Source organism: Phaenicophaeus curvirostris, unplaced genomic scaffold (genome assembly GCF_032191515.1).
Source record: "Phaenicophaeus curvirostris isolate KB17595 unplaced genomic scaffold, BPBGC_Pcur_1.0 scaffold_127, whole genome shotgun sequence".
Taxonomy (NCBI): domain Eukaryota; kingdom Metazoa; phylum Chordata; class Aves; order Cuculiformes; family Cuculidae; genus Phaenicophaeus; species Phaenicophaeus curvirostris.
In genome coordinates, this window is record NW_027206748.1 from 158,709 (window position 1) to 171,849 (window position 13,141).

General features: G+C 58.2%; 2 protein-coding genes across 5 annotated transcripts in view; one reads left to right on the forward strand and one right to left on the reverse strand.

The window, feature by feature from the left end:
* Positions 1-6,220, forward strand: part of DNM2 (dynamin 2) — a 44,363-nt gene extending 38,143 nt beyond the window's left edge. For 2 of the 4 annotated variants that reach the window (XM_069882417.1, XM_069882420.1), the window contains 3 exons: positions 304-536; positions 4,336-4,590; positions 4,958-6,220. In XM_069882417.1, coding sequence (XP_069738518.1) covers positions 304-536; positions 4,336-4,590; positions 4,958-5,027 — 558 coding nt within the window. In that variant the 3' untranslated portion in view covers positions 5,028-6,220. The remainder of the gene's footprint in view (positions 1-303; positions 537-4,335; positions 4,591-4,957) is intronic. The other 2 variants (XM_069882418.1, XM_069882421.1) reach the window with 1 other exon arrangement.
* A 1,440-nt stretch (positions 6,221-7,660) lies between these two features.
* Positions 7,661-13,141, reverse strand: part of LOC138734647 (bestrophin-2-like) — a 14,971-nt gene continuing 9,490 nt past the window's right edge. Inside the window, 6 exon segments of the mRNA XM_069882403.1 lie at positions 7,661-7,965; positions 8,827-8,871; positions 8,873-8,976; positions 10,315-10,395; positions 10,497-10,649; positions 11,873-11,950. Coding sequence (XP_069738504.1) covers positions 7,725-7,965; positions 8,827-8,871; positions 8,873-8,976; positions 10,315-10,395; positions 10,497-10,649; positions 11,873-11,950 — 702 coding nt within the window. The 3' untranslated portion in view covers positions 7,661-7,724.

Here is a 13,141-nt window from a genome sequence, read left to right on the forward strand (position 1 = left end):
AAACTCTCGGAGCAACCTGATCCAATGGGAGGTTGGAACTGGATCGTCTTTGAGATCCCTTCCAACCCAAACTCTCGGAGCAACCTGATGCAGTGGGAGGTTGGAACTGGATCGTCTTTGAGATCCCTTCCAACCCAACCTCTCGGAGCAACCTGATGCAGTGGGAGGTTGGAACTGGATCATCTTTGAGATCCCTTCCAACCCAAACTCTTCTAGGATTCTATGATCTGAAAGGGTTTTTCCCGATGAAGGGCTCCATGATTCCGAGTTTGGGGCTGATGGCCGCTTGCCGTGTCTCCGCAGACCAAGGATTTCATCCACTCGGAGCTGCTGGCGTACCTCTACTCCTCGGCCGACCAGAGCAGCCTGATGGAGGAGTCGGCCGACCAGGCGCAGCGGCGGGACGAGATGCTCCGCATGTACCACGCGCTGAAGGAGGCGCTCAGCATCATCGGCGACATCAGCACCAGCACCGTCTCCACGCCGGTGCCGCCGCCCGTCGACGACACGTGGCTGCAGACCAGCAGCGGCCACAGGTGGGCAGCCCGGCGGCAAGCGAGGGGTTAAACCAGGGCAGGACGCAGATTTGGGGGGGAAAAGGGGAGTTTGGGGGAGTCTGAGGGGAAATTGTGAGAAGGTTGAGGGGAAAGTTGCGTTTTTAGAGAGTTTGCAGAGGGGATTTGAGGTAAAAATGGCATTTTATGGAAGTATCTGAGGAGATTTGGGGGAAAAATGCAATTTTGGGGAGTTTGAGGGGAAGTTTGAGAAGATGGAGGTGAAAGTTGCGGTTTTTAGAGAGTTTGGAGAGGGGATTTGAGGTAAAAATGGTGGTTCTGAGGAGTTTCTGAGGGTATTTTGGGGAAAAATGCAGTTTTGGTGAAGTTTGAGGGGAAATTTGAGAAGGTTGAGGTGAAAGTTGCGGGTTTAGAGAGTTTGGAGAGGGGTTTTGAGGTAAAAATGGCTTTTTGGGGGACTTTCTGAGGAGATTTTGGGGGAAAAACTTTAGTCTTGGGGAGTTTCAGAGGAAATTTGAGGAAGTTGAGGTGAAAGTTGCGTTTTTAGAGAGTTTGGAGAGGAGATTTGAGGTAAAAATGGCATTTTATGGAAGTATCTGAGGAGATATGGGGGAAAAATGCAGTTTTGGGGAGTTGGAGGGGAAATTTGAGAAGATGGAGGTGAAAGTTGTGGTTTTAGAGAGTTTGGAGAGGGGATTTGAGGTAAAAATGGCATTTGGGGGGAGTTTCTGAGGAGATTTGGGGAGAAAATGCAGTTTTGGGGAGTTTGAGGGGAAATTTGAGAAGATGGAGGTGAAAGTTCCGGTTTTAGAGAGTTTGGAGAGGGGATTTGAGGTAAAAATGGCATTTTGGGGGAGTTTCTGAGGAGATTTTGGGGAAAAACTTTAGTCTTGGGGAGTTTCAGAGGAAATTTGAGGAAGTTGAGGTGAAAGTTGCGTTTTTAGAGAGTTTGGAGAGGGGATTTGAGGTAAAAATGGCATTTTGGGGGAGTTTCTGAGGAGATGTGGGGGGAAAATGCAGTTTTGGGGAGTTTGAGGGGAAATTGTGAGAAGAAGGTTGAGGTGAAAGTTGTGGTTTTAGAGTTTGGAAAGGGGATTTGAGATAAAATGGCATTTTGGGGGAGTTTCTGAGGAGGTTTGGGGTAAAAAAGTGTCGTTTTGGGGAGTTTGAGGGGAAATTTGAGAAGGTTGAGGTAAACATTGCGGTTTTAGAGAGTTTGGAGAGGGGATTTGATGTAAAAATGGTGTTTTCGGGGAGTTTCTGAGGCAATTTGGGGAGAAAATGAAGTTTTGGGGAGTTTGAAGGGACATTGTGAGAAGGTTGAGGTGAAAGTTGTGGTTTTTAGGGAGTTTGGAGAGGGGTTTTGAGGTAAAAATGGCGTTTTGGGGGAGTTTCTGAGGAGATTTTGGGGAAAAACTTTAGTCTTGGGGAGTTTCAGAGGAAATTTGAGGAAGTTGAGGTGAAAGTTGCGTTTTTAGAGAGTTTGGAGAGGGGATTTGAGGTAAAAATGGCATTTTGGGGGAGTTTCTGAGGAGATGTGGGGGGAAAATGCAGTTTTAGGGAGTTTGAGGGGAAATTGTGAGAAGAAGGTTGAGGTGAAAGTTGTGGTTTTAGAGTTTGGAAAGGGGATTTGAGATAAAATGGCATTTTGGGGGAGTTTTTGAGGAGATTTGGAGGAAAAAATGCAGTTTTGGGGAGTTTGAGGGGAAATTTGAGAAGGTTGAGGTAAACATTGCGGTTTTAGAGAGTTTGGAGAGGGGATTTGAGGGAAAAATGTCCCTTCTGGGGAGTTTGTGAGGGGATTTGAGGGAAAAATGTCCCTTCTGGGGAGTTTGTGAGGGGATTTGAGGGAAAAATGTCCCTTCTGGGGAGTTTGTGAGGGAGTTTGGGGTAAAAAATGCAGCTTTGGGGAATTTGTGAGGGGATTTGAGAGAAAATGGCACTTCTAGGGAGTTTATGGAGGGTTTTGGGGTAAAAAAATGCAGTTTTGTGGGATTTGAGGGGCGTTTGCAGTAAAAATGTCCCTTCTGGGGAGTTTGTGAGGGGGGTTGGGATTAAAAATGGAGTTTTGGGGCAGTTTGTGAGGGAATTGCAGTAAAAAATGCCCCTTCTGGGGAATTTGTGAGGGGGTTTGGGATTAAAAATGGAGTTTTGGGGCAGTTTGTGAGGGAATTGCAGTAAAAATGGCACTTCTGAGGAATTTAGGGGGGGTTGGGGTAAAAAAATGCAGCTTTGAGCAAGTTTGTGAGGGGATTTGAGGGAAAAATGGCACATCTGGGCAGTTTGTGAGGGAGTTTGGGGTAAAAAATGCAGCTTTGGGGAATTTGTGAGGGGATTTGAGAGAAAATGGCACTTCTGGGGAGTTTATGGGGGGTTTTCTGGATAAAAAAATGCAGTTTTGTGGGATTTGAGGGGGGTTTGCAGTAAAAATGTCCCTTCTGGGGAGTTTGTGAGGGGGTTTGGGATTAAAAATGGAGTTTTGGGACAGTTTGTGAGGGAATTGCAGTAAAAATGGCACTTCTGAGGAATTTAGGGGGGGTTGGGGTAAAAAAATGCAGTTTTGAGCAATTTTGTGAGGGGATTTGAGGGAAAAATGGCACTTCTGGGCAGTTTGTGAGGGAGTTTGGGGTAAAAAATGCAGCTTTGGGGAATTTGTGAGGGGATTTGAGAGAAAATGTCCCTTCTGGGGAGTTTATGGGGGATTTTCTGGGTAAAAAAATGCAGTTTTGTGGGATTTGAGGGGGGTTCGCAGTAAAAATGTCCCTTCTGGGGAGTTTGTGTGGGGGTTTGGGATTAAAAATGGAGTTTTGCGGCAGTTTGTGAGGGAATTGCAGTAAAAAATGTCCCTTCTGGGGTGTTTGTGAGGGGGTTTGGGATTAAAAATGGAGTTTTGGGGCAGTTTGTGAGGGAATTGCAGTAAAAATGGCGCTTTTGAGGAGTTTAGGGGGGAGTTGGGGTAAAAAAATGCAGTTTTGAGCAAGTTTGTGAGGGGATTTGAGGGAAAAATGGCACTTCTGGGCAGTTTGTGAGGGAGTTTGGGGTAAAAAATGCAGCTTTGGGGTATTTGTGAGGGGATTTGAGAGAAAATGGCACTTCTAGGGAGTTTATGGAGGGTTTTGGGGTAAAAAAATGCAGTTTTGTGGGATTTGAGGGGGGTTTGCAGTAAAAATGTCCCTTCTGGGGAGTTTGTGAGGGGGTTTGGTGTTAAAAATGGAGTTTTGGGGCAGTTTGTGAGGGAATTGCAGTAAAAATGGCACTTCTGAGGAATTTAGGGGGGGTTGGGGTAAAAAAATGCAGTTTTGAGCAATTTTGTGAGGGGATTTGAGGGAAAAATGGCACTTCTGGGCAGTTTGTGAGGGAGTTTGGGGTAAAAAATGCAGCTTTGGGGAATTTGTGAGGGGATTTGAGAGAAAATGTCCCTTCTGGGGAGTTTATGGAGGGTTTTGGGGTAAAAAAATGCAGTTTTGTGGGGTTTGAGGGGGGTTCGCAGTAAAAATGTCCCTTCTGGGGAGTTTGTGAGGGGGTTTGGGATTAAAAATGGACTTTTGGGGCAGTTTGTGAGGGAATTGCAGTAAAAAATGTCCCTTCTGGGGTGTTTGTGAGGGGGTTTGGGATTAAAAATGGAGTTTTGGGGCAGTTTGTGAGGGAATTGCAGTAAAAATGGCACTTCTGAGGAGTTTAGGGGGGAGTTGGGGTAAGAAAATTGCTGTTTTGGGACGTTTGAGGGGAAATTTGAGGAGAGTCGAGGTGAAATTCAGGAGTTTGGGGAGGGCTGTGAAGAGGTCTGGGTTGAAAGTCATGGAAGTCTCTTTTTCCGCAGCCCCCCGCCGCAGCGCCGGCCGCACTCGGCCATCCTCCCTCCGGGCCGGCCGCCGGCCGTGCGGGGTCCGACGCCGGGGCCGCCGCTCATCCCCATTCCCGCCGGGGGTCCCTCGTCCTTCGCCGCGCCCCCCATCCCCTCGCGCCCCGGCCCCCAGAACATCTTCGCTGCTAACAACGACCCCTTCGCGGCGCCTCCGCAGATCCCCTCGCGGCCGGCGCGCATCCCGCCCGGCATCCCGCCCGGCGTGCCCAGGTAAGAGACCCCATTCCCGATGGATCCCGATTGTGGGTCCATTCCACACCCAGCGCTCCGGAGGTGCCGATTACGGTTCCATCCCGGCACCCAGCACTCCGGAGGTGCCGATTATGGTTCCATCCCAGCACCCAGCGCTCCGGAGGTGCCGATTATGGTTCCATCCCGGCACCCAGCGCTCCGGAGGTGCCGATTATGGTTCCATCCCGGCACCCAGCGCTCCGGAGGTGCTGATTGTGGTTCCATCCCGGCACCCAGCGCTCCGGAGGTGCCGATTATGGTTCCATCCTGGCACCCAGGAACGCCTCTGGGAACGCCGAGACGCCCCACAAGGTCCCCTCACAGCTCTGTCCCCTTCTCTCCGCAGCAGAAGACCCCCGGCCGCTCCGAACCGACCCACCATCATCCGCCCGGCCGAGCCCTCCCTGCTGGATTAACGCGGCTGCCGCTCCCTTTCCTGGTTTTTTAGAAGGGGGGGGAAAAGGGGAAAACCAACCAACCCAGCCTGCCTCGAATCTCTGATTTTTTTCACCCCATCCTCCCGGTGATCTGGTTCCGGCACGGCCGAGCCCTGTGGGAACGCCGGGGCCGCCACCGGAGCAGCCGCCGAGCCCCGCTCCGCGATCGCGGGCGGAGAAGCCTAAGGATAAGGATTTTTTGGGGTTGAATATTGCACTTTGTCATAAATTTCCCCCCCCCACACCCCACTCCTTCTCTCCCAACCGCTCCGGCCGTGCCGGGGGGCGGCTCCGAGGCTGCTCCCCGCGATTCCCAGAGCTTGGGGTCGAGCCCATCCCGACGATTCGCTTCCTACCCCATTTTTTTTTTTTTTTTTTCCTCCTTTTTCCCCCCCTTGAGAATTTTTGTATTAATATATTATATATAAAACTTAGCGATTTTTTTTTTTTTTTGGTTTTCTCTCCCAATCCCGAAGGCGATCGCTAAATCCGTGGCCTTGATCCCAGTTTTTATAGCTCGGAGGAACCTTTCTCTCTGGAAAACGATGGGATTCGCGGGGGGAGCCGTTTCCTACTGGATCCCATCGGCCTCGCCACCCAACCTCAGGTATTTGGGCCGCGGCGCTCGCCGGAGCCGGGAAAAAACGCCAGGAATAACGCCCGGGAAGCGGGATCGGGACGGAAAAAGCCTTCCTGCTTCCCCGAGGAAGAGGAAGGAGCCTTTCTCCCAAGGGATGATCCCACGGGAACTCCGGGACGGGCTCGTTGGCCGCGGCCGCCGGTGCCTTCCCCGCTCCGCCGGGGCGCAGAGGGTGTAAATATTCCTTACGGACTGTGGGAATTGTATAAAACCAAGGAAAAAAAAAAGCAGGAAAAGGACAAAAAAAAAAAAAAAAAGCCTTCCCCCCCCCCCCAATCCCATAACGTCGGGTTTCGATCCGCTGCCTTAACCGCGGCGAGGGGTCTCTAATTAATCCATTAACGAGCTCGGCTCTCACCGGGCACCCCGGGATCGTTCCCGGAGCTGTCGCCGTTTCCCGACTCGGGGGGCCCCGTCCGGCGTTCGCCCCCCCAGTTCCCGGCGCCGTGGCCCCCCCCGAACCCCGTAAGTGCCTCCGACTGTACCTGTTAATGAACTAAACCCAATTAAATAAAGGGAAAACGACGCGTTTCCCCCCCCCCGTGTCGAAAGGGGGCGGTTTGGGGGGTCAAAAGGGGGTGATTGGGGGGGCTTTGGGGGCTCAAATCAAAGGGAGGTGGTTGGGGGGCTCAGGGGGGCACTTGGGGGGGCTCTGAGGAGGCTTTGAGGGTCTCGAAGTGGTTGGGGGGCTTGGATTTGAGGGGGTTTTGGGGGTGTCTTGGATTAAGGGGGCTTTGGGGGGGCACCAGAGGGGGCACTTGGGGGTCTCGGATCAAGGGGAGCAGTCGGGGGGCATTGGGATTGGGGGTTTTTGGGGTCTCGAATCAAAGGGAGGTGGTTGGGGGGCTCGGGGGAGGCACTTGGGGGGGCTCTGAAGAGGCTTTGAGGGTCTCGAAGTGGTTGGGGGGCTTGGATTTGAGGGGGTTTTGGGGGTGTCTTGGATTAAGGGGGCTTTGGGGGGGCTGGGATTGGGGGTTTTTGGGGTCTCAAATCAAAGGGAGGTGGTTGGGGGGCTCCGGGGGGCACTTGGTGGGGCTCTGAGGAGGCTTTGAAGGTCTTGAAGTGGTTGGGGGGCTTGGATTTGAGGGGTTTTGGGGGGTCTCGGATCGGGGGGGGTTGGGGGGCTCCAAAGGGGGAGGTTGGGGGGCACTTGGGGGGGTCTCAGATCAAAGAGGCTTTGGGGGGGGCTCAAAAGAGGGCGGTTGGGGGGGGCTGAAATAAAGGAGAGCATTTGGGGGGCTGGGTTTGGGGGGGCTTTGGGGTCTCAAAGGGAGCGGTTGGGGAGTTTGGGGGGGCACTTGGGGGTCTCAGATCAAAGGGAGGTGGTTGGGGGGCTTGGGGGAGGCACTTGGGGGGGCTCTGAGGAGGCTTTGAGGGTGTCGAAGTGGTTGAGGGGCTTGGATTTGAGGGGGTTTTGGGGGTCTCGGATCAAGGGGGATTTGGGGGGCTCAAAAGGGGGTGGTTGGGGGGGCATTTGGGGGTCTCAGAGACTTTGGGGGGCTCCAAAGGGGGCACTTGGGGGCTCCAAAGGGGGCGGTTGGGGGGCTCAGAGGAGGTTTGGGGGGGCTGGAATAAAGGGGGGCTTGGATTGGGGGGACTTTGGGGTCTGAGAGGGAGCAGTTGGGGAGTTTGGGGGGGCACTTGGGGGTCTCAGATCACAGGGAGGTGGTTGGGGGGCTCAGGGAGGCACTTGGGGGGGCTCTGAGGAGGTTTTGAGGGTCTCAAAGTGGTTGGGGGGCTTGGATTTGAGGGGGTTTTGGGGGTGTCGGATCAAGGGGGATTTGGGGGGGCTCAAAAGGGGGTGGTTGGGGGGCACTTGGGGGGGGGGTCTCGGACTGGGAGGGCTTTGGGGGGCCGGTTGGGGGGCACTGAGGAGGCTGAGATCGAGGGGAGCACTCGGGGGGCTTGGATTGGGGGGGGGGGGGCTTTGGGGGGGTCTCGATGAGGAGCAACTACAATAAATCCTCAAGCCTGAGGTGTTGGGGGTTTATTTGGGGGGTGGGGGGGGTGTTTTGGGGTGACCCCCCCCCCCCCCCTCAGACCAGGTCCTCGGCGTCGGGGGGGGGCAGCCAGGGGTCCCCCCCGAGCAGGGTGGCCGTGTCCCCCCCCTCCTCGCCGTCCCCCGCGGGGGGCTCAGGGCTGCCCCCCCCCGCCTCGCCGCTTTTGGGGTGCAGCAGGGAGAAGCGGCGGGGGGGGTGCGGGGGGGCGTCCAGGGGGTCCCCAAAGGGCCCCCCCAGCTCCTCCAGCGGCTGGAACTGCATCTCCTCCCTGGCCAAACTGGGGGGGGCACCCCAAAAGTGGGGAGGGGGGGTCACCTCGGGCCCCCCCCTCCCCAGCATCTGGGAGCACCCCAATTCTACCCCTCCCCAATACTGAGGTCACTCTGAGACCCCCCCCCCAACCCCCTAAGATATTGGGGTCACCTTGAGCCCCCCCCCAATCTGGGGTCACCCCCAACCCCCTTAGATATTGGGGTCACCTTGAGCCCCCCCCAATCTGGGGTCACCTCCAACCCCCCTGGATATTGAGGTCACCCTGAGCCCCCCTAGATATTGGGGTCACCCCCAAACCCCTCCAGATATTTGGGTCACCCCCAACCCCCCTAGATATTGAGGTCACCCCCAAAACCCCCAGATATTAGGGTGACCCCCAAAACCCCATCTGGGGTCATCCTAACCCCCCCCAGATATTGGGGTCACCCCAAACCCCCCTGGATATTGAGGTCACCCTGAGCTCCCCCCATCTGGGGTCATCCCAACCCCCCCCCCCCCCAGATATTGGGGTCACCCCAAACCCCCCATCTGGAGTCACCCCCAAACCCCTCCAGATATTGGGGTCACCCCCAAACCCCCTGGATATTGAGGTCATCCTGAGCCCCCCTAGATACTGGGGTCACCCCAAGCCCCCCAGATATTGGGGTCACCCCAAAACCCCTAGATATTGGGGTCACCTCAAGCCCTACCCCCGGGGGGGTCCTTGAGGGTGGGGGGGGGTCCCTGGGGTTTGGGGGTCCCTGGCGTTTGGGGGGGGTGTGCTGGGAATTGTTCAGGTTTGGGGGGGGTCCTTGGGGTTTTGGGGTTCCTGGGGGTTGTTCAGGTTTGAAGGGGGGGTCCCTGGGGTTTTGGGGTCCCCACTCACGTGACGTCGAAGGCAGAGCCGCGGAAGGGGGGGCCCCGGGGGGGGGGCGGCCGCCGTGTAGGGGGGGCGGGGGCTGGGGGATCCCCAATATCGGTCCCGCTGCAGCGCAGGCACCTCCCCGTAGAGCTCGTCCACCGCCAGCATCGACACCTGGGGACCCCAAAACCGGAGTCACCCCCCCCGGGCCCCCAAAAACGGAGTGACGCCCCCCCGATCCCCCAAAACCAGAGTCACACCCCCCCCGATCCCCCAAAACCGGAGTGACCCCCCCAGAACCCTGCAACCCCAGATCTCTAGGTGCCCCCCTAGATCTCTAGCTACCCTCCAGACCTCTAGGTGCCCCCCCCCACCCCTGGGTGCCCCCCCAAACCTCTAGGTGCACCCCCCAAACCCTTGGATGCACCCCCCCAGACCCTTGGGTGCCCCCCCGGATCTCTGGGTGCCCCCCCGGATCTATAGGTGCCCCCTCCAGATCTCTAGGTGCCCCCCCAGACCCCTGGGTGACCCCCCCCCCCCGACCCCTGGGTGCCCCCCCGAATCTCTGGGTGCCCCCCACGGATCTCTAGGTGCCCCCCCTAACCCCTGGGTGCCCCCTCCAGATCTCTAAGTGCCCCCCCCAAAATCCTGGGTGCCCCCCCGAATCTCTGGGTGCCCCCCCGGATCTCTAGGTGCCCCCCCCCAGATCTCTAGCTGCCCCTCCAGACCTCTAGGTGCCCCCCTAACCCTTGGGTGCCCCCCCCCAGACCTCTAGGTGAACCCCTCAAACCCTTGGATGTCCCCCCCCAGACCCCTGGGTGCCCCCCCGAATCTCTGGGTGCCCCCCACGGATCTCTAGGTGCCCCCCCTAACCCCTGGGTGCCCCCTCCAGATCTCTAGGTGCCCCCCCCAAACTCCTGGGTGCCCCCCCAGACCCCTGGGTGCCCCCCCGAATCTCTGGGTGCCCCCCCAGATCTCTGGGTGCCCCCCCCAGATCTCTAGCTGCCCCCCTCAGGCCCCTGGGTGCCCCCCTGGATCTCTAGGTGCTCCCCCAGACCCCTGGGTGCCCCCCCAGATCTCTAGGTGCCCCCCCAGATCTCTAGCTGCCCCTCCAGACCTCCAGGTGCACCCCTTAAACCCTTGGATGCACCCCCCCAGACCACTGTGTGCCCCCCCTGGATCTCTAGGTGGCCCCCCCGGATCTCTAGGTGGCCCCCCACACCCCTGTGTGCCCCCCCTGGATCTCTAGGTGGCCCCCCCGGATCTCTAGGTGCCCCCCCTGGATCTCTAGGTGCTCCCCCAGACCCCTGGGTGCCCCCCCCCGGATCTCTAGGTGCCCCCCCTGGATCTCTAGGTGGCCCCCCGGATCTCTAGGTGGCCCCCCCGGATCTCTAGGTGGCCCCCACACCCCTGTGTGCCCCCTGGACCTCTAGGTGCCCCCCCCCGGATCTCTAGGTGTCCCCCCAAACCCCTGGGTGCCCCCCTAGACCCCCCCCCCCCCCCAAGTCCCACCTGGAAGTTGCGGTCGATGAGCGTGTTGGTCTCAAAGTCATCGTCATCCTCTCCAAAGGGGTTGATGAGCTGCTCGGCCACCTGCCGCGGGGACACCGTGACCCCAGGGTGTCCCCAAGGTGTCCCCGTCACCCCCTAATGTCCCCCCTCCTCCCACCATGTCCCCCCTCCCCCCCCCAAACCTTGAGCCACCCCACGTAGAAGAAGAACTGGAGGAGGGTGAAGATGGGGAGCCCCAGGTCGAGCTCGTGGCCCGCGTAGCCCTGCGAGGGGTCCAGGAACTGGCGTCCCACCAGGCAGGTGGCGAAGAACGTGTAGACGGCAATGGTGACAACCTGGGGGGGGGACAAGAATCACCCACCGGCCCCCCCCAGGGGCCCCCAGACTGTCCCCTCGGCCCGTGTCCCCCCAGCTCCTTCCAGCCCCATCCAGATCTTCTCCAGCTCCCTATCCCTTTCCAGATCTTCTCCAGCTCCCTCCATCCCCATCCAGATCTTCTCCAGCTCCCTCCATCCCCATCCAGATCTTCTCCATCTCCCTCCATCCCCATCCAGATCTTCTCCAGCTCCCTCCATCCCCATCCAGATCTTCTCCATCTCTCTCCATCCCCTTCCAGATCTTCTCCAGCTCCCTATCCCTTTCCAGATCTTCTCCATCTCTCTCCATCCCCATCCAGATCTTCTCCAGCTCCTCCATCCCCATCCAGATCTTCTCCAGCTCCCTATCCCTTTCCAGATCTTCTCCAGGTCTCTCCATCCCCATCCAGATCTTCTCCATCTCCCTCCATCCCCATCCAGATCTTCTCCAGCTCCCTATCCCTTTCCAGATCTTCTCCATCTCTCTCCATCCCTTTCCAGATCTTCTCCAGCTCCCTCCATCCCCATCCAGATCTTCTCCAGCTCCCTCCATCCCCATCCAGATCTTCTCCATTCCCCTCCATCCCCATCCAGATCTTCTCCAGCTCCCTCCATCCCCATCCAGATCTTCTCCATCTCCTTCCATCCCCATCCAGATCTTCTCCAGCTCCCTCCATCCCCATCCAGATCTTCTCAGGTCCCTCCATCCCTATCCAGATCTTCTCCATCTCCCTCCATCCCCATCCAGATCTTCTCCATCTCCCTCCATCCCCATCCAGATCTTCTCCATCTCCCTCCATCCCCATCCAGATCTTCTCCATCTCTCTCCATCCCCATCCAAATCTTCTCCAGCTCCTCCATCCCCATCCAGATCTTCTCCAGCTCCCTATCCCTTTCCAGATCTTCTCCAGCTCCCTCCATCCCCATCCAGATCTTCTCCATCCCCCTCCATCCCCATCCAGATCTTCTCCATCTCCCTCCATCCCCTTCCAGATCTTCTCCATCTCCCTCCATCCCCTTCCAGATCTTCTCCGGCTCCCTCCATCCCCGTCTAGATCTTCTCCAGGTCCCTCCATCCCCATCCAGATCTTCTCCAGCTCCCTCCATCCCCATCCAGATCTTCTCCAGGTCCCTCCATCCCCATCCAGATCTTCTCCAGGTCCCCCCCCCCATCCTGGGTCTCTCCAGTTCTCCCAGTTCACCTGTGTGTACACCAGCGGGACGCTGATCCAGTCGTAGTGGAAGAGGAGGCTGCAGTGGCTGCGGAACTTGTTCAGCTCCTGGGGGGGCACAGGGGGGGTGGGGGGAGATTTTGGGGGGTTCGGGGGGGGTTCGCGGGGGGGGGTTGAAGGAAGGGGGAGTCGAGTTGGGGTCTGGGGGGTGTGGTTTGGGGGTTCAGGTGTGGTTGGGGGAGGGTTGGGGGATTCGGGGGGGGGGATGAAGGGATGGGGGGGGTCGTTTTGGGGTCTGGGGGGGGGATTTGGGGGTGTTTGGGGTGTTTTGAGGTTTGGGGGGGGCAGCTTGGGGTGGTTTGGGGGGCTTGGAGGGGCAGTGGGGAGGTGGGGGGGCGTTCAGGGGGAACTGAGGGGAGGGTTGGGGGGGGGGCTGGGAGTCTGGGGGTCCAGGGGAAGTTTGGAGGGGTTCTAGGAGGGTTTGGGGGGCCCAGGGCGATTTGGGGGAGTCCAGGGGGATTTGGAGGGGAGTTCAGGGGGATTTGGGGTCTGGGTGGAGTTTGGGAGTCCAGGGGAGGGGGTTCAGTGGGGTCTGGGGGGGGATTTAGGGGTGTCCCAGGTGTTTTGGGGGGGTGTCCGCGGGGATTTGGGGGTCCAGGAGGGGTTTGGGGGCTCTAGGTGGGGGGGAATCGGGGGGCTCTGAGGGGATTCGGGGGGAGCCAGGGGGATTTAGGGGAGTCCAGGAGTGGTTTGGGGATCCAGGGGCAGTTGGGGTGCTCCAGGGAGGAGTTTTGGGGTCTAGGGGGGATTTGGGGGCCCATGGTGGGGTTTGGGGTTTCTGGAGGGATTTGGGGGGGGGTCGGGGAGGTTTAGAGGGGGTCCAGGGGGATTTGGGGGATCCAGGAGGGGTTTGGGGGGGACCAAGGGAGGGTTTGGGGGGTCCAGGAGGGGTTTGGGGATCCAGGGTGGGGGTTGGGGTGTCCAGGAGGGGTTTGGGGGCTCTGGGAGGGATTTGGGGGGGGTCCTGGGGGTGTTTGGGGATCCAGCAGGATTTGGGGGGACGAGGGCAGGGTTTGGGGGTATCCAGGAGGGGTTTGGGGGCTCTGAGGGGGTATCCAGGGGGGGTCCTGGGGGTGTCTGGGGATCCAGGGGGGATTTGGGGGATCCAGGAGGGGTTTGGAGGCTCTGGGGGGGGATTTGAGGCGGGTCCTGGGGGGTGTTTGTGGGGATCCAGGGGGGATTTGGGGGATCCAGGAAGGGTTTGGGGGCTCTGGGGGGGGGCGATTTGAGGGGGGTCCT